Below are 19,042 nucleotides of genomic sequence, written 5' to 3' on the forward strand. Positions count from 1 at the left end.
TGATCAGTTATGACACCAGCCATTGGATGGTTTGACAGTTTGATTGAGAGCGCATCCAATGTGACAGTTAGCAATCCCGGCATGCCAGGAATGTAACTGCTGTTTGAAACTGTTAAATCAATGGGTTTACTTCCACTTTAAATCTGGACTTAGAGATGTAAAGAAGAGAAGACTGCAGATAAACAGGTACAACTTTTACTACAGCCATTACTAGTAAAAAAATAAAAATAAAATAAAAATTCCATAAATATATCTTTTAGCTTGTAGACACTATAACTTTTGCGCAAACCAATCAATATCTGCTTATTGGGATTTTATTTACCAAAAATATGTAGCAGAATATATATTGGCCTAAACTTAGGAAGAAATTTAATTTTTTACATTTTTTTTATTGGATGTGTTTTATAGTAAAAAGTAAAAAATATTGTTTTTTTTTTTTCAAAATTGTCTTTTTTTGTTTAAAAAATAAAAAAATGCAGAGGAGATCAAATATCACCAAAAGCTCTATTTGTGGGGAAAAAAAAAGGACATCAGTTTTATTTGGGTACAACGTCAAACGACCGCGCAATTGTAAGGACAATAAATGGCCTGGTCATATGGGGGGGGTAAACCTTCCGGAGCTGAAGTGGTTAATATCTATTGCTTTTAAGAAACTGATTGACCAAGTACTCATATACAGAAATATGATGATGATGTGCAACGTACAGGAGCTTCCAGGAACCAATCGGATTGCGTTTCTCTACAGTCAGTATGGCGAACGTTGTGGGAGTTGATGGACTTTTGCAGAGAGCCCCTTGCAGTCGATGTCGGTGTGTATTTCCAACAGCCCATCTGGTTTGCGGGGGGAATTCGGAACACAAGCAACGCTCTGCTATCTTTATCATTCTCTTCAGACGACTTGTATTTATGTGCGACACGGAGGGAGAGCCAATGATAACAGTTACATTTATATAATATACACTATATTGTCAAAAGTATTGGGACGCCTGCCTTTACACGCACATGAACTTTAATGGTATCCCAGTCTCAGTCCGTAGGGTTCAATATTGAGTTGGCCCACCCTTTGCAGCTATAACAGCTTCAACTCTTCTGGGAAGGCCGTCCACAAGGTTTAGGAGTGTGTCTGTGGGAACGTTTGACCATTCTTCCAGAAGCGCATTTGTGAGGTCAGGCACAATAGTAAGGCCCCTTTCACACTGGGGCGGTTTGCAGGCGCTATTGCGCTGATAATAGCGCCTGCAAACCGACCCGAAAGTGCCGCTGCTTTGATTCCAGTGTGAAAGCCCCGAGGGCTTTCACACTGGAGCGATGCGCTGGCAGGACGGGAAAAAAGTCCTGCTAGCAGCATCTTTGGAGCGGTGAAGGAGCGGAGTGTATACCGCTCCTTCACCGCTCCTTCCCATTGAAATCAATGGGACGGTGTGGCTATACCGCCGGCAAAGCGCCTCTGCAGAGGCGCTTTGCGGTGGTTTTTAACCCTTTCTCGGCCGCTAGCGGGGGGTAAAACTGCCCCGCTAGCGGCCAAATACTGACGGTAAAGCGCCGCTTACAATAGCGGCGCTTTACCGCTGCCGCCGCCCCCCGCCCCAGTGTGAAAGGGCCCTTACAGTAAAAAAAACAAAACATTTTATTCATAACAAATTGATTAAAAACAGTGACATGGAACGTACATGACTGGAAACAACTGAGGTTACACCAACTGTGCCATGATTGGCAGTACAAAAGAGATATCCTTCAGCCGACGCGTTTCAGAGTCTATTTCACCTGCATCAGGGGTAGATGATGTAGGAGGTGACCTAGACTCTGAAACGCGTCGGCTGAAGGATATCTCTTTTGTACTGCCAATAATGTCACAATTGGTGCAACTTCAGTTGCTATATTGTCAAAAGTATTGGGACGCCTGCCTTCAGTACAACACAAGGGGAATTTTGTTCCTTTTTTTTTTTAAAGCGGAGTTCCACCCAAGAGTGGAACCTCTGCCTATGCGCTTCCTCCACTCCTCTGGTGTCACATTTGGCACCTGTCAGGGAGGAGGGGGGAACGGGGACCCCTTTTTGACAGGTCCCCCTCCCCCACTTCCGGAGACGGCCCGATCTCCCGGAAGTTCACCCCCCCCCCTCCTCCTTCCCCTGCTGCCGGGCCAATTAGAAATCGCAGCGTGCTTTGCGCATGCTCAGTAGGGAACCAGTAGGTTTCACTGCCTGATTCCCTTACCAGGAATGGCGGCGGCAGCACATGGGAGGCGATCCGAAAATCGGCTGGGGTGCCGACATCGCGGGGTCCCTGGACAGGTAAGTACCTGAATATTAAAATTCAGCAGGTCCAGTATTTGTAGCTGCTGACTTTTAATTTTTTTTTCACCCAGGCTGGACCTCCTCTTTAAGTACTAGGATAAGGCACCATAGAAAGTCAATCACAGATACCTCCCATTTGACAATATAGTGTACAGAATGTAACACCCTCTTTATACTATGCAGCCTCATTATACACCAGGGTAGTGTAGGGTAGGGTTGCCACCTGTCCGGGATTCACCCAGACAGTTCGGGCTTGGAATCATGCGTCCGGTTTTCAGACCGCCTGAAACCTGGACACATTTTTCAGACTTTGGCTTCCCAGCAGGGTTGCTGGCTACAGTTGTGAAAGACGAGGCGTGTGTGTTACTCTTTCACGTTGCCCAAAGCCAGCAGTAATAATTCTCACACACACAGACAGGAGAGGAGGGAGGGCTCGATCTGCTCCTCTTCCCCCCACCCCTACCCCTCTGTGTCTGCCTACACTCCAATCCCTGGCTCTGTGGCTCAGAAAAAGAAAGTGGGGGTGGGAAATTTCTAGACCAGTAGCCTCAGATACATCAGGATGAGAGGTGCTGACTGCCAAGGGGTGAGTGAGCTCACCATCCATCCCTGTCTGTGACTGAAGTCTCCCCCCCCTTCTCTCTCCTGCCTCTGAGTGAGTACACTAATGCCGCGTACACACAATCGGGATTTCGGTCGGAAAAAGCTATGATGGCTTTTCAGACGGGTTTCCGCTCAAGCTTGCCTTCCATACACACGGTCATAGAAAAGTTCGCTGGACTTTCAACCGCCAAGAACGCGGTGACGTACAACACTACGACGAGCCGAGAAAACGGGGTTCAATGCTTCACGAGCATGCGTCGAATTGTTTCCGAGCATGCGTAGGAATTTTGCGCGTCGGAATTGCCACAGACAATCGCATTTTCGGATACGGACTTTTTCCAACTGAAAAATTGAAAACCTGCTCTCAGTCTTTTGCTGGCTGGAATACGGCCAGCAAAAGTCTGATGGTGCGTACACACGGTCGTCATTTTCCGACCAAAAGCTCTCATCGGTCTTTTGAGGGCCGAATTTCCGATCGTGTGTACGTGGCAAAAAGGCAAATCAGGGTTCTCAGAGCACCCCTCTACATCAGAGGCCACAGTGTTCCCCCTTATATCAGAGTCCTCTCCGTACATCAGAGTTCTCAGTGTTCCCCTTTATATCAGGGTTCCCAGAGCATCCCTTATGTCAGATTCCCCAGAGTTCCCCCTTACATCAGAGTCTCTCTGTACATCAGAGTTCTCAGCGTTCCCCCTGAAATCAGGGTTCTCAGAGCACCCCTTACATCAGAGTTCCCCTTTACACCAGAGGCCACAGTGTTACCCCTTATATCAGAGTCCTCTCTGTACATCAGAGTTCTCAGTGTTCCCCCTTAGATCAGGGTTCCCAGAGCATCCCTTATGTCAGATTCCCCAGAGTTCCCCCTTACATCAGAGTCTCTCTGTACATCAGAGTTCTCAGCGTTCCCCCTGAAATCAAGGTTCTCAGAGCACCCCTTACATCAGAGTTCACCTTTACATCAGAGGCCACAGTATTCCTCCTTACATTAGAGTCCTCTCCGTACATCAGAGTTCTCAGTGTTCCCCCTGAAATCAGGGTTCCCAGAGCATCCCTTATGTCAGAGTCCCCAGAGTTCTTCCTTACATCAGAGTCTGCAGAGTCCCCCCCTTACAGTGAAAGGAAACTCTGTGAGTTCAGATGTAAAAAGGGGAACTCTGTGGACTCTGATGTAAAGGGGGACTCTTGCTATCAACTTCATATGATTAGAATTGGTATTTAATTGCAAAATATATGTATAGTTTATACTATAAACAAAACAAAAAAAAAAAATGCTGTGCACCGCTTAAGTGTACGAGTTTGACTTAAAGAGAATGTGGCAACCCTAGGGTAGGGGGATCACAAGAGTTAATTGCCAGGCCAAGCAGTGCCTTTTTTTTTTTTGTGTGCCAACTGGGCATTTACATGTCTGGATGCAGCTGTCGGCTTATATTTTCCAGCATGCTGGATGATCTCTAAAAAAAAATAGCCCTGGCTAGTGTTGTCACTCACGCACCTCTAATGACCTCGGACGGCTGATGGCTCCAGGCAAGGCAGAGAACCATCATTACTAGTAAAAACAATTCCTCAATGACAAGCCGCATTATCATACATGACGTGGATCCTGTGAAGACTAACAGATGCGGGTGGGTGCGGCCGTGCGGATCTGGGAGTTATCACAGCAGATTGGAGCTGAAGACTGACTGTTACAATGGAGCTCTGACTCCTGAATACAGTGGAACCTCGGATTGCGAGTAACGCGGTTAACGAGCGTTCCGCAATACGAGCACTGTACTTTTAAAAATCGTAACTCGGTTTGCGAGTGTTGCCTCGCAAAACGAGCAGGATTCAGGCCAAAGCGATCTGCAGTACCGCTTTTGGCCTGAGGCGGAGGGGGGGGGCCGGAGCCGAGCAGAGCCGAGCGTCACCGATTGGCGTCGTTCGGAAATGCACGGAAAGGCCTGAGTACAGCACAGCTGACCTCGGCAAATCTTGGGGACAGAGTCTTTCCGAGGTCGAACTGTCCTCGGATCTTTTTGGCCGTTTCCAGGGCTCTCCGGCGCCCCCCCCCCGCCTCTGGCCGCATGCGGTATTGCATCCCATTGAAGTCAATGCGGAACAAATTATTTTCGTTTCCATTGACTTCAATGGGTAAACTCGCTTTGATATGCGAGTACTTTGGATTACGATCATACTCCTGGAAGGGATTATGCTCGTAATCCGAGGTTCCACTGTGTAAATGTAACGGGAAAGCTAGAGACTCATTTCACAAAGCTCACACACCAGGATGAGGATATCGTTTCAAAATAGGTGACAGTTATTTTTAGAGTTCAATGAGGTGGTTTGAAAATGACAGTTACATGGCTGAAAATAAATATCCTTCTACTTTTGTAAAGGATAAATATCCTTATTTGTTATTATATAAATGATATATATCCTTAAATATGGGCGGCACAGTGGTGTAGTGGGTAGCACTTTCGCCTAGCAGCAAGAAGGGTCGCTGGTTCGAATCCCAACCACGACACTACCTGCCTGGAGTTTGCATGTTCTCCCTGTGCCTGCGTGGGTTTTCTCCGGGTACTCCGGTTTCCTCCCACACTCCAAAGACATGCTGGTAGGTTAATTGGATCCTGTCTAAATTGTCCCTAGTATGTATGAATGTGAGTTAGGGACCTTAGATTGTAAGCTCCTTGAGGGTAGGGACTGATGTGAATGTACAATGTATATGTAAAGCGCTGCGTAAATTGACGGCGCTATATAAGTACCTGAAATAAATAAATAAAATAAAATATACAGTAAATGGCTAAATGCAAAAAGTGCAAATTCCAGTGGCTGGAATTTGGAAACAGTGATGGAAACAGTGATGTATGTGGATCACTGTAAGTTCAAATGAGGCTGATAGCCAAAAAACATGAAAACAGTCCACCCTTGAAGAAGGAAAACAGCCACGACAACAGATAGAACACCAGGGATGGTGCGTCCTCCACCCGGGGTGAGGGGTATATACTCTTACCGGACGTAGTGGACTCACATGCCAGCGGCAGTGGGTCAATCACGCTAAGAAAACCAGGACATGGAACTCCGATGTTGGACCCTGAGTCTCCCAGGGAAGAGGGTAGAGTTGGAACTCAGATTTGGATCAATCAAGGTGCGGGCAGCGAAGGCAGAACACTCTCATCCAGAAAAAAATATGAGGATTATAAAAAAATTTAAAAAAGCCTCCATATGGTGTAGATCAAAACGGATAGGTTTATTTAAAAGTACAAACATTGAGTCATAGCTGTGTACAAAAATGTGATCACAAGGAAAAAGCAACGTGGGGAGCTAAACAAGCAAGTCCAACGCGTTTCGTCCCAAAAAAACCCAACCACGCCGTCTTTTTGGAGAGCAGCCTGTATTTCTCCTGGGTTTTTCTTTGTATCCTGAGCAATTCTTCCGCCAGTTGTGGCTGAAATCTTTCTTGGTCTGCCTGACCTTGGCTTGGTATCAAAAGAGCCCCAAATTTTCCCACTTCTTAATAAGGGATTAAACAGTACTGACTGGCATATTCAAGGCTTTTGGATATCTTTTTATATCCTTTTTCATCTTTATAAAGTTCCATTACCTTGTTACGCAGGTCTTTTGACTGTTCTTTTCTACCTCCTTATGGCTCAGTGTCTAGCCTGCTTAGGGCATCCAAGTGAGAGCTAAAAAACTCATTGACTATTTTATACGCAGACACCAATTGTGATTTAAAAAGCCCCAGATGTGAGAAATGAATCTTTAATTGACATTTTAACCTGTGTGTGCTACCTTCTGTGTCTGTACCAAGGCCAAACATTCCAGGGTATGTAAACTTTTGATCAGGGCCATTTGGGTGGTTTTGTCAGGGTTCAGCCCTTCCTTCTCTGAGCTGGCCGCTCAGCTGTCAGCTAATTGCCAGCTCCCATCTCTCTCCACAGTTACTCAGCTGTTGATGATATCCTGCTCGTCAGTCCTGCCTACTTAAGCCGTTCAGCCCAGTGGAGCTCTGCCTTCACGTTGGTCAACATCACACAGAAGCTATCTCCCGCGATCCTGTTCAAGACTTGCTTTGCTGACATCCCTTCTGGCTCCAGATCCCGCCTGCTGTTTCACTACATTGATCCCTGACTTATGGCTTGGCTGACTATCCGTTCCGGTTACTGAACTTTGGCTATGTTTTGACTACGTTTGTTCTTTTTACTTTTATTATTAAACAAGTGTGATTTAACTAAGTAATGTCCTTATTTATTAGGATAAGGATCCCTATTTTCAAAAAGGTGACAGTTATTTTTTAGCTGAGTTCAATGAGATTTGAAAATGACAGTCACGTGACTGAAAATAAAGCTGCTTATACGTGTGTGTAAAGGATAAGTATCCTTATTTGTTTTATTTATTTATCAGGATACTGAGATAAATATTTTTTTTTTTTCAAAAAGGTGACAGTTATTTTCAGCTGCGCTCAATGAGATTTAAAAAAAAAGACTGTCACATGAATGAAAACAAAGCTACTTATACAGTACCTGTGTAAAGGATATAGTTATGGTGTAAATGATCAATATCCTTATTTATACCAGGATATGGTATTTGTTTTAATTTTTAAAAAGGCGACATTTTTTTTTTTTTTCTGCTGAGTTCAATGAGATGTGAAAATAACTGTCACATAGCTGAAAATAAAGATACTTATACTCGTGTAAAGAATAGGCATTTTGATTTGTTATCGTGTAAATGATAAGAATCCTAATTTTCACCAGGATAAGGAGCCTTAGTTTTAAAAAAAAGTCACGGTTATTTTCAGCTGAGTTCAACAAGATTTTAAAAGTACATTCACATGGCTGAAAATAAAGATCTCTATACTTGTGTAGAGGATGTGTAACCTTATTTTTTATGGTGTAAGATAAATCATCTTTTTTTGCCAGGATGATGACTCTTATTTTATTTTTTTTTTTTTAAGTGACAGTTATTTTTAGCTGAGCTCAATAAGATGGACTGAAAAAAAAAAGGATATTTATACCTGTTTAAAGCCTTGTGTCTTTAGCCTATGGACTTCCATTTTTGACCCCCCAACTAAGGCCAACAGACAGTAAAGTCTGCACTCCTAAACGGCATACTTGTTCTGGGACAAGGAGCTCAACAGTAGAAGACAAAGAGGCAAATTTATCAGAACTGGAGCAGCCGCAATCTGGAGCAGCTGTACAGAATGTGGCAACCAATCAGCTTCTATCTTTCATTTTCAATGCTTGATTGAACAAGCTGAAATAGAAGCTGATTGGCTGCCATACACAGCTGTTCCAGATTTTGTCTGCTCCAGCTTTGATAACACCCCCCTCCCCTCCGCCTCCTCCTCCCCAAAGTATTTCTTTAATGACAGGTTTTCTTTAATAAGGCGATGGACTGAGCAACAATAATATGCAGCACGCTGTAACCGCTAGTAACCGATCAGTTGTCAACCTTCCACAGTTAAAATTAGTCAGTACAATGGAAGATAAATTCTGATTGGCTGACCTGGACCGGTGTGCTTTTTCCTTTTGCTATATGTCTTATTAAAGGAAAACTAAACTGAGAGACGTGAGACATAAGAGGGTGCCATGGCTGCAATGGGCTAGTTCCCTGGTATCAGTACTTCTATGATAGAAATGAGAGGGTGCCATGGCTGCAATGGGCTAGCTGCCTGGTATCAGTACTTCTATGATAGAAATGAGACATGAGAGGGTGCCATGGCTGCAATGGGCTAGTTGCCTGGTATCAGTACTTCTATGATAGAAATGAGAGGGTGCCATGGCTGTAATGGGCTAGTTGCCTGGTATCAGTACTTCTATGATAGAAGTGAGAGGGTGCCATGGTTGCAATGGGCTAGCTGCCTAGTGTCAGTATTTCTATACCCACTAACCTGTTACAAGCATGCAGTAAGTTAATAAGAGCCCCTGATCTGCACATTTGTTCCAGAAACTACTGAAGCCATAGATCCAGCATGACAGCCAGGCGCTGAGCATTTTCAGAAGGGAGAAATGACAGCCTACAGACTGGTGCAGGTCATGGTCGGTGCCGCCTTGCTAATCAAGGTGTTACACTGTGTGTCAGCAAACTATATGAAGTCCAGATTTCATTTTATTCAGACTCTTATATCATAATAATCCAAGGTGACGCGTATGAACGAATACAGGTGACCAGATAGAGCTTGGTACTCACCACTTGCCCCGATTGCAGAACGTTGGCCATGGTGACCGGCGTCCCTTCCCCGCTGTCGGGCGACATCTTCCTCTTCCGCAGGTACCTGCACAGGAACAGGAGTCCGCAGAGGGTAAAGAGCCCCGAGGCCGTGCCCAGGGTGGCCCCCATGGCTATTAAAGGGGCAGCGAACATCTTGAGATGTGGTCGTTGGTGGACCTGGCAGCTGTGGACCTTCAGCGAGGCGTTGCCAGACCCATTCCTGCCTGTTCGGGGGGATAGAAGGTGGGGGAACGATCCCAAGTTTTCCTGGAGAGCGTCGGAGCTCAGGCGAGCGATCGCTGGCTTCTGCTGCTGAGGTTGCTGCTCACTCGGAGCTCGCTGCCTCTCCAGGGAAGGGGACTTGATTGCTGCTCACGTCACTGGATGGGATTGCTGGATCTGGCGCTCAGGCGGACCTTTCCCTCTCATCTCCCTCAGGCTTTCCACTTCAAGCTCAGCTGGAATTGCCACCACGTGAATGAAATAACAGGTTCTTGGCAATCTCCGGAATCCTCCTAACCCTTTGTTGTCACCCAATACGAGGAGGACACCATCGGCCGAGGCTTGGCTCGCACCGATCGCATCCCCGAGTGCTTTAACCCCTTCATTGCTCCTCAGGCAGCTGAACCAACCCTGCTAACCTTCCCATACTGTACATGTTATATCCATGAAAGAATCTCCAAAGGGGAATCTTTTAAACCTAAAATGACTCCAGTCACACCTAGGCGGGTGGAATCACCGCGATTCTGCCTGCAATTCCCAAACCGCGGCGAAACGCTGGACCTGCTTGAGAGTCCATCACGCCCGACCGTGACGCAATTTTGCCGCGATGCAATCGCAAAAAAAACGCGCGTTGCTGTCTATCAAAAGAAGCTCCTGCTCCTTTTATGAGCGACAAGCGTCGGGCGTTGTGATCTGCCGCGATCGCAGCACGAATTATCGCGCGGGCGCTTGCGGCAAAACTGCGGCGCGATTGGGGTTGCCGTCAGGCCCCTTTCACACCTGTGCGGCTTGTCCTGCGGCTTGGGACTGCAATGTAGCATGACAAGTCCCCCCCGTGATTTCCAATGAGTACCGCTCATATCTGTGCGACTTCAAGTCAAAGTGGTCCCTGCACTACTTTGGTCCGAATTTGATGCGAGTTGAGGTCCGTAGACCTCAGGATTACACAGGCATTCCCTGAAATCGCGGCAAAATTGCGCAACTTTCAAAGTCACTGCAGTCACACTTGTGCGTCCTGAAAGCCGCGGGATTTCGCCGCAATTTTTTTGATGCAATTTTTGCCATGATTTTGATGCGACTTTAAGCAACGCCTGTGTAAACATGAGGTCTGTGGACCTCAAATCGCATCAAAGTCAACCAAAGAGCGCATGTACTACTTTGAGGTCGCTGAGACTTGAAGCCGCACAGATATGAACGGTACTCATTGGAAAACACGGGGAACGACTTGTCATGCGACTTAGCAGTCCCAAGTCGCAGGACAAGTTGCACAAGTGTGAAGGCCCCTTTTGCACTGTCTCCACTTGAAAGTCGTGTTATTTTACCGCAATTTTGCGGCCGTGATTTCAGGGAATCTTTAGACCTCAACTCGCATCAAAGTCGGACCAAAGTATTACAGGGACTACTTTGACTTAAAGTCGCACAGATATGAATGGTTATCATTGGGAATCAAGGATTACGACTTGTCATGCCACTCTGATGTCCAAAGTCGCATGAAAAGTCGCACAAGTGTGAAAGGGGCCTAAGAAGTAATGGCATCGCAAACGTGTCCCGTGTTTTGCCGCAATCTGGAACTGAAATTTGACAGCGATTCCGCCCATGATTCAAATCGCCTAGGTGGAGCCCAGGAGCTTCTGTTGAGTGACAGTGTCGCGCGTTGTGATTTGCCGTAATTGCAAAACGTGCGACAATTGCGGAAAAATCACAGTGCGATTTGGGTGCCATTAGGAAGTAATGGTATCGCAAATGCGTCACGTGTTTTGCCGCAATTTGGAATCGTGGGCAGAATCGCGGAGATTCCACCCGCGATTCAAATCGCCTAGGTGTGAATGGAGCCACGGAGCTTCTTTTGAGCGACAGCGTTGCGATTTTCTGTGATTGCAGCACAATTTATCACATGTGGTTCCCCACACCATACTGGTGTGAACCTTGCTTAAGGATAAGTCCACACCTATGCGTTTTTCAGTGCGTTTTCAGTCTTGTAGAAATGCCCTTCAGTCCATGTCACATGGTTTCCTATGGGTCACATTCACATCTGTGCCTTCTCAACTGGTGAGTTTTTTTTTAAAAAAAGGGTCAGGGACTTTTTTGCCCACAACAGATTGCGTTTTTGCTTCCATAGACTTCAATAGAAATGCAGCAGAAACGCATCAAAAGCGCAGCGCTTTCATTTTTTGATGTGTTTGTGCTGCGTTTTTGCTGGCTTCTTCTGCAGGACAACAGATACCTCCCAAAAATGCCAAACACATCAAAGATGCATTAAAAACGTGTGTCAAAATACACCGGGAAAATGCATCAAATGCAACCTGCGATGCATTTTCCCAATTCGTTTTTCGTTTTTTGACACATGTTTTTGATGCATTTTGAATGCGTTTTTGATGTGTTTTGCATTTTTGGGAGGTATCTGTTGTCATGCAGAAGAGACTAGCAAAAACGTATGCACTGCATTTTTTAAGCATTTTGGATGCGTTTCTGCTGTGTTTCCATGGAAGCCTATGGAACCAAAAACGCAACCCGCTGCAGGCATAACAAGTCCCTGAACAGGTTAAAGGCACACAGATGTGAACGTGTCCCATAGGAAATCGTGTTAAATGGCCTGTGGTGCGTTTCTGCAAAACTGAAAACGCACTGCAAAATGCATAGGTGTGAACCTAGCCTAGGTCCTGGTTCACACCTGTGTGTTTTTTAGTGCAATTTGCAGAAGGGCACTACAGTCTACTTAACATGGTTTCCTATGGGATCCGTTCATATCTATGCATTTTTCAACTGCTGTGTTTTTGGAAAGGATACGGGGCTTTTTTTTAAATGCAAAACAGGGCATTTTTGGTTCAATAGACTTCAATAGACAATGCTGCAGAAACGCATGTAGTATGTTTTTGATGCCTTTTTGATGCGTTTTGCATTTTTTAATCTGCCTAACAACAAAAACATCTCCCCTTTTTTTTTTTAAAAAAAGAAGAAAAAAACAAAATGCATGAAAATAATGTGGAAAAACTCATCAAAAACGCATGTGAAAAAGCACTGCAGAAAGGGATCAAAAGCAAACTGCATAGGTGTGAACCAAGGTTCACACCTATGCGTTTCTACAGAGCGATTTCCTATGGGTCACGTTCACATCTGCGTTTTCAGCTGGTGCTTTTTTTTTTGGGAAAGGGTCAGGGACTTTTTGTTTGCCCGCAGCAGATTGCGTTTTTGATTTACATTGCGACTTTACATTGAGAGTTTGATGCAACTTTGGATGGGTGCAACTTTGGCTGTCACACTGATAACATTAAGATGGGACTTCCATGCAGCTTTTGAGAGTATACATTGCAGTCCATTGCACGAAAGTCGCATCAAAGTAGCGCAGGAACCTTTTTTAAAGTCACTGTGACTTTAAGTCGCATAGATTTGAACGGCTTCCATTGAAATACATGGCCTGTGACTTGTCACTTTATGTGTCCAAAGTTACATGACAAGTCGCACAAGTGTGAATGGCGCTATCTCCCCTATGGTGCGATTTGCGAAGAGCTGGAAAGTGAAGGAATGTAACGTTGTAACTGAAGCCCCGTACACTGAAATTGCCGGCACGGTAGATACTGGTTGACATTTGGCCCGTGTGTACAGGTCCTTGTTTGACAGAAAGCCAGTCTCACAGCCGGCTTTGGTTGAACCAGCATTCTGAAAAACCAGCAGCCAATCAGCATCCGATCAGCGCACGCAGCCAATGGCTGCGAGCGCAGACCAGTGTGTTCTGGCGGGGGGTGGTTCCTTTGTCAGAACACAATAGCTCTGCAGGGAGATTGCTGTACCAGTGGCGGCCCATCCATAAGGGGCACTGGAATGTCGCCCCCCTAATCCATGTGTCTGGCCCCCTTAACTACATGCGGGGCGCCGGACTCATGGGTTCCAATGGGTTTTTTTTTCTTTTAGAAGCACATGATTAGAGCCAGAGGCTCTAATTGGCTTTAAAAAAGGGTGGGCTCGGGGCGCAGAGCACTGTGCCCTGAGCCCACCCAATTGTGTGACAATAGCCAATTAATATTGGCTATTGTCTTCCTGATTCTTCTCCCGGCCAATCAGGAAGCCGGGCCTGGGGCCCCCAATTGGGCGAGAGGAGAAGCGACCGTATTGGCCGCCGACGAGGAGGAGGAGACACAGGGAAAGCTGCTGTGAAGCCATCGAGGAGGAGGAAATGCAGGGAGGATCCGAAGGTTTGTTTGCCCCCCCTCCCCAAAAGTTAGTACTGGGACCTTCTCGTGAGCTGTCAAGTTTTTTTTTTTGGTTAAGCCTGGCTGTGTGTGCCATGCTTTACACCTAAAATCTTTCCTGCTTCATCTATTAAACAATGTATTAAAATGATTACAATGATTCCTAATCCTTATATGCTATAGATATATATATATATATATATATATATATATATATATATATATATATATATATATATATATATATATATATATATATATGTATATATATACCCTGTTTCCCCGAAAATAAGACCTAGCGTGATTGTCGGTGATGGCTGCAATATTAGCCCTACCCCCCAAATAAGCCCTAGCGAAAGTCCTCGTAGGTCTTATTTTCAGGGTAGGGCTAATATTGCAGCCATCACTGACAATCACACTAGGTCTTATTTTCGGGGAAACAGGGTATATATATATATATATAGCATAGTTCAAACCTGCCCGTGTGTATTATGCTTACATTCAGTTATTTTGTTTATTTTTGTAGTTTTTTAAAAAATCTATTATAATCCTTTTTAAACATTGCCCTTTTTTTTTTTTTTTTTTCAATTCTTTTTGCCATCTTCGTTTTATTTGTGCCTCTTTACAGCTATGCATTTTTTTTTTCTTTAGACTGAAATATAGGTAAATATTGTAGCATGTCATCGCACTTCAGTGTGACAACAAACTGTAAAATTTATATTTGTGCAAGAAATGTTTACAGAGCTTGGGAAAATATTAAGCAAATCACACAGCTATAGGGCACAGTTGGCTGTCTTAACTGTAATAATGAAAGCTTTGTTCATGGGAATAGCCTGCCACTCAGTGGATTATATTGGTATTGCATGTGCTTGCAATGTTCCCCATTCATTGCCATGAGTTGCAAAACAGAGTGCTTTACTCCACCTATGCTTAAATCCAGTTTTATGTTTGAATTCCTAAAGCTAAACTCCAGGTATAGTTTTTTTGTTTTATTTTGCATGGTTACGTTGGTCCAGCTTGGCCCAATTATCCTCGCTGTCTTCTGTGTCTCTAGCACCAGATACATGTGTTGATACTAAACCCACAACAGTAAAATCTGTTTGTATATGCAGTAAATTACGGGAATTACAATGCGGCCACTGCGTCACTGTGAGAGGATCCTCGCTCAGCGCTCGGGCGGGCGGCTCTCCTCTCCTGTCCTGGCTCTGAGTGCCTGGAGTGCCTGCTGTCTACTCTACTGTGATGGGCACTCCGCACACTACGGCTGAGCTGCGGGAGGAGGTCACGTCACCTGAAGTCTGGTCAGATAGGTCAGAGTATGTCATAAAGGTAGGTCAGTGTGTGTCAGATAGGTAGGTCAGTGCAAGTCAGGTACGTCAGTGTATGTCAGTTAGGTCAGCCAGGTAGGTCAGTGTATGTCAGGTAGGTAACACCCCCCCCCCTCCACCATCCCCACCGTATCAGCTGGTGGAGGTGGTGTCTCACAGGAACCTGCATTATTTTTCACGAGGCTTTCTCCATTCCTTATTCTGGGACTTATGGTTCTGCCAGGGTATGTAAACTTATAAGCACAAGTGTGTGTGTGTGTGTGTGTGTGTGTGTGTGTGTGTGTGTATATATATATATATATATATAATTATTATAATAATACAAAAATAATTGTATATATATATATATATATATATATATATATATATATATATATATATATATAAAATTATTTTTTTATTATAAAAAAAATATACACTGTATATATATATCTATATAGATAGATCTATCTATCTATCTATCTATCTATCTATCTATCTATCTATCTATCTATCTATCTATCTATCTATCTATCTATCTATCTATATATATATATACACACACACTCACATGCGTGCACACTGTATATTTGTTAGACCCTTAGAGGCCACGGCATAAACAAAGCATGTAAAACAACATTATAATACCAGTTTTATTAATATGATTTAAATAGAAAAAAATTTACATTGTAATTAAAAAAATAATAACAGATTTGTATCCCATGTATTCTACTGATTAAACAATGGTCTATAAAACAGATAAAAACTATTAAAATCATCTAAAACATACAGATCAGCTTACAGTATACAGTTATAATTGTGTTAACCTGTTCTGAAACAAAATACTTGCATACAAAGCTTCAGAGAGAAACTGCCATTTTCCACCACCCAACCACTATACTGTCACAATCTATGCTCCTTATCTACAGAACTGAAGCAGGAAAGAGTGTGCAACAAAGATGGCTGAAATCCTTGCAGTGTTGACATTGGGGATGGGGTTCATAATAGATTAAACCAAGCCTATATTATAACCCTAAAGATCTTTGTTAAAACATTCAGTTTAAATAAACTTTTAGAAAAATGGGCATGAAAATCCTTGTCCTTTACAGTGTATGTAAAGCCTACTTACCAACATTTTAGTCCCTGTCTCCAAATCACAGTTAGCCCCACCCACAGTCCTCAGGTTAAGGTTGCCACCGGTCCTGGATTCACCATGGACAGTCCAGGTTTTGAATCAGGCAGTCAGCCTGAAAACCGGACACATTATTTGGACTGGACTAGGGTTACCACCTGTCCAGGATTCACCCGGACAGTACGGGTTTTGAATCGTGTGTCCGGGTTTCAGTCCTCCTGAAACCCGGACACATTATTCAGACAGGAATGTGGCTTTGAACAAGGATTGACAGGAAGGTGAGGGGGCACTACTATTCCCTTTGGAGTGCCCAAAGGTGTCCCAGGTCTGTTACAATCTATAGTGCATACTAACAAAAAAAAAAAATTCTGTGTGCTTCTAAAGTGTTCGGGTTTGGCTTGAAGAAAAAGTGGCAACTCTAGACCGGACTGTGGCTCCCTAAAATGGCTAGAGAGGGGATTAGATGTTCTCCTCCCTTCAGCCTGCAGGGGGTGATAGAGAGATGGCCCTGAGACTGAGAGCTCACCTCAGTCTCAGTGAGGAACTGCTAAGGAATGAAGAAAGACTGTCCTCCTTCTCTCCCCTTGTCATGTGACTTATGACATGAGTCACATGACAGTGTGTTATCTGTGAGTACAGGGGGCGAGGGGGGGTCACTGATGTGCAGAGGGACATCTGATATAAGGGGGCACTCTGATGGGGACACCAGGTGCAAGGAAGAACTCTACGGTGGACACCAGATGTAGAGAAAAACTCTACTGGGGACACCAGATGTAAGGAGGCACGCTACTGGAGACATGGAAGCCTATCTGGGAAAACCTGAAACAGTTGGCATCCTTATTGTTAAAGCTGAAGTCTTTTTGCATACCAGATTAAAAAATATAAATATATAAAAAGTATGATAAATACATAAAACCTATTAGCATGCTATGATTGGGACCACATGGCCGAAACGCGTAAGTTGTCTTGTCCTGTAATCACCCTGTAGGAAATAAAGCTGCCTATCTTCACAGTTATAATGGTCATTTCCTCTGATTCTTTTGTATTGGTAACGATTTTACAGTCATTTGTTCATTTTGTGGCTGTTTATTTTTTTTCACTGAAGGTCACAAGATGATCGTGGTCTGGGGCTTATGCAGCCGGAACTGAAAAAAAAAAAGTTTGCAATTAGAAGACATCTTGACATATATCCGATCTTTAATTCAAGACGTTGCAAAAGGCAGCGGTAATATGAAATCCTTTACCTATAACAGGTGTTTAGAGGTCACCTGACCAGGTTCTGGTAATATGAACTCTCATCATTAAAGGTCAGTCTACCCAAAAGTGAGAATTAGTTACTGGTAAAGTCTGGCCAGCCTCTGGCATTATATATGTATTGGATACTCCATCAGCATTTTCCATCATTGCCAGTTCTGTTCTTGTCCATCTCGGAGTTTTGGGTGTTTCTGCCCACCTTTGCGTGTCCCTGCTCCTCTTGTTACATTCTCCATAATATAAAATACATAAAAATCTAGCAGATATGGTGGGAACTCCTTATAATGGGCACATGCAGGTGCACAAACCCAAGTACTTAGCACAGAGGTCTCACCAATAGTCTTCGAGAGACATTTCAGCATCTATCAAAGAATGAAATGTCATATTCGGGTAGACTGACCCTTGAGGCTCCTGTAGACATTTGCTGCAGTAGGCATACAAACCTCAGGTTAAGCCAGGGCGGGATCAAGCCTATTTGATCTGGAGGTGCAGTAAAATTGTCAACACTAGTATGTATTAGCATATCATTAGATCAGGGTGATTATACAGAACTTGTACCCCCTTATATCAGATGTCCCCATTAGAGTGCCCCCTTACATCTGAGTCCCCATCAGAGTACCCCTTACATCAGGGTCCCCATCAGAGTACCCCCTTACATCAGATATCCCAATCAGAGCTTCCCCCTACATCAGGTGTCCAAATCAGAGTACCCTCTTATATCAGTGTCCTCATCAGAGTACCCCTTACATCAGATATCCCAATCAGAGCTTCCCCCTACATCAGGTGTCCAAATCAGAGTACCCTCTTATATCAGTGTCCCCATCAGAGTGCCCTCTTATATCAGTGTCCCCATCAGAGTGCCCCTTACATCCGGGTCCCTATCAGAGTACCCCCTTACATCAAATGTCCCAATCAGAGCGCCCCCTTGCATCAGTGTCCCCATCAGCGCCCCCCCTTTACATCAGGTGTCCCAATCACAGCAACCCCTTACATCAGGTATCCCCATCAGCGTTTCCCCCTTACATCAAGTGTCGCCATCAGAGTGACCCCTTTACATTGATTGTCCCTATCAGCAAGCCTCCTGCATCAGACCTGGCTCATGGATCAGTGGATGCACTCACAGAGACTGGGGGGGGGGGCACAACTAAAATCTGGGGAGGCACCTCCCACCCCAGCACCTGGATTTAACAAACCAACATAGGCGTGCGCTCAGGGTGTGCCGGATGTGCCTAGGCACACCCTAATCACCCCATGTTCATTAGCATTATCTAGGAGCAGCACCAGGTGGGTGGTTGGGGGTGCCAGTGGCCATTGTAAATGCCCCCATTATAATAAAATCTAGGTTCAACTTTAGGAACACGTTACACCCATAATTAGGGTGTATCGTTATATGCTCCCAATCAACTGGCTCCCACCACCAGAGCCCCCTTCCTGTGACAGCAGGTGGCGCTCATGTGTGTTTGAGGTTTGGGTTGCACATCCTAATGCAACAGGCCGCGCACACCTATGCAAACCAATAAATAGTTTGATTCACCAGCATCTCTCAGATCCCTTATCTCAACCCTACTAAACACAAAGAAGAGAAGGTCCCAAGTGAGGACTCTGTTCATGTTGTCCAAAAGCATGAGGTTGCTGTCATTTGAATTTTTTCGACATGGAGTCAATTTCTTTAGATTTGTGCAGTCTGTGTAGCATAGGACAAACCCCCCGCTAGAGTTCGACACCTAATCTTCAATGGGTGTGACCTGATTCAGGTCTTGGGAGCAGCGTACCCTGTATTTCCATAAAGACATGGTTTCACGAGTCTGGTGTGGGGAAACTCAAGTGTCCTACACAGAGCTCTGACCTCAACTCTAC

General features: G+C 44.6%; 2 protein-coding genes across 2 annotated transcripts in view; both read right to left on the bottom strand.

Moving 5' to 3' along the window:
- Positions 1 to 9,692, bottom strand: part of SYT13 (synaptotagmin 13) — a 62,363-nt gene extending 52,671 nt beyond the window's left edge. Inside the window, exon 1 of the mRNA XM_073604171.1 lies at positions 9,063 to 9,692. Coding sequence (XP_073460272.1) covers positions 9,063 to 9,236 — 174 coding nt within the window. The 5' untranslated portion in view covers positions 9,237 to 9,692. The remainder of the gene's footprint in view (positions 1 to 9,062) is intronic.
- A 5,757-nt stretch (positions 9,693 to 15,449) lies between these two features.
- The window catches only part of LOC141111682 (embryonic protein UVS.2-like), a 32,745-nt gene continuing 29,152 nt past the window's right edge, over positions 15,450 to 19,042 (bottom strand). The window contains exon 12 of the mRNA XM_073603831.1: positions 15,450 to 17,076. Coding sequence (XP_073459932.1) covers positions 17,063 to 17,076 — 14 coding nt within the window. The 3' untranslated portion in view covers positions 15,450 to 17,062. The remainder of the gene's footprint in view (positions 17,077 to 19,042) is intronic.

The sequence above is a fragment of the Aquarana catesbeiana genome, linkage group LG11 (genome assembly GCF_042186555.1).
Source record: "Aquarana catesbeiana isolate 2022-GZ linkage group LG11, ASM4218655v1, whole genome shotgun sequence".
Lineage (NCBI taxonomy): Eukaryota > Metazoa > Chordata > Amphibia > Anura > Ranidae > Aquarana > Aquarana catesbeiana.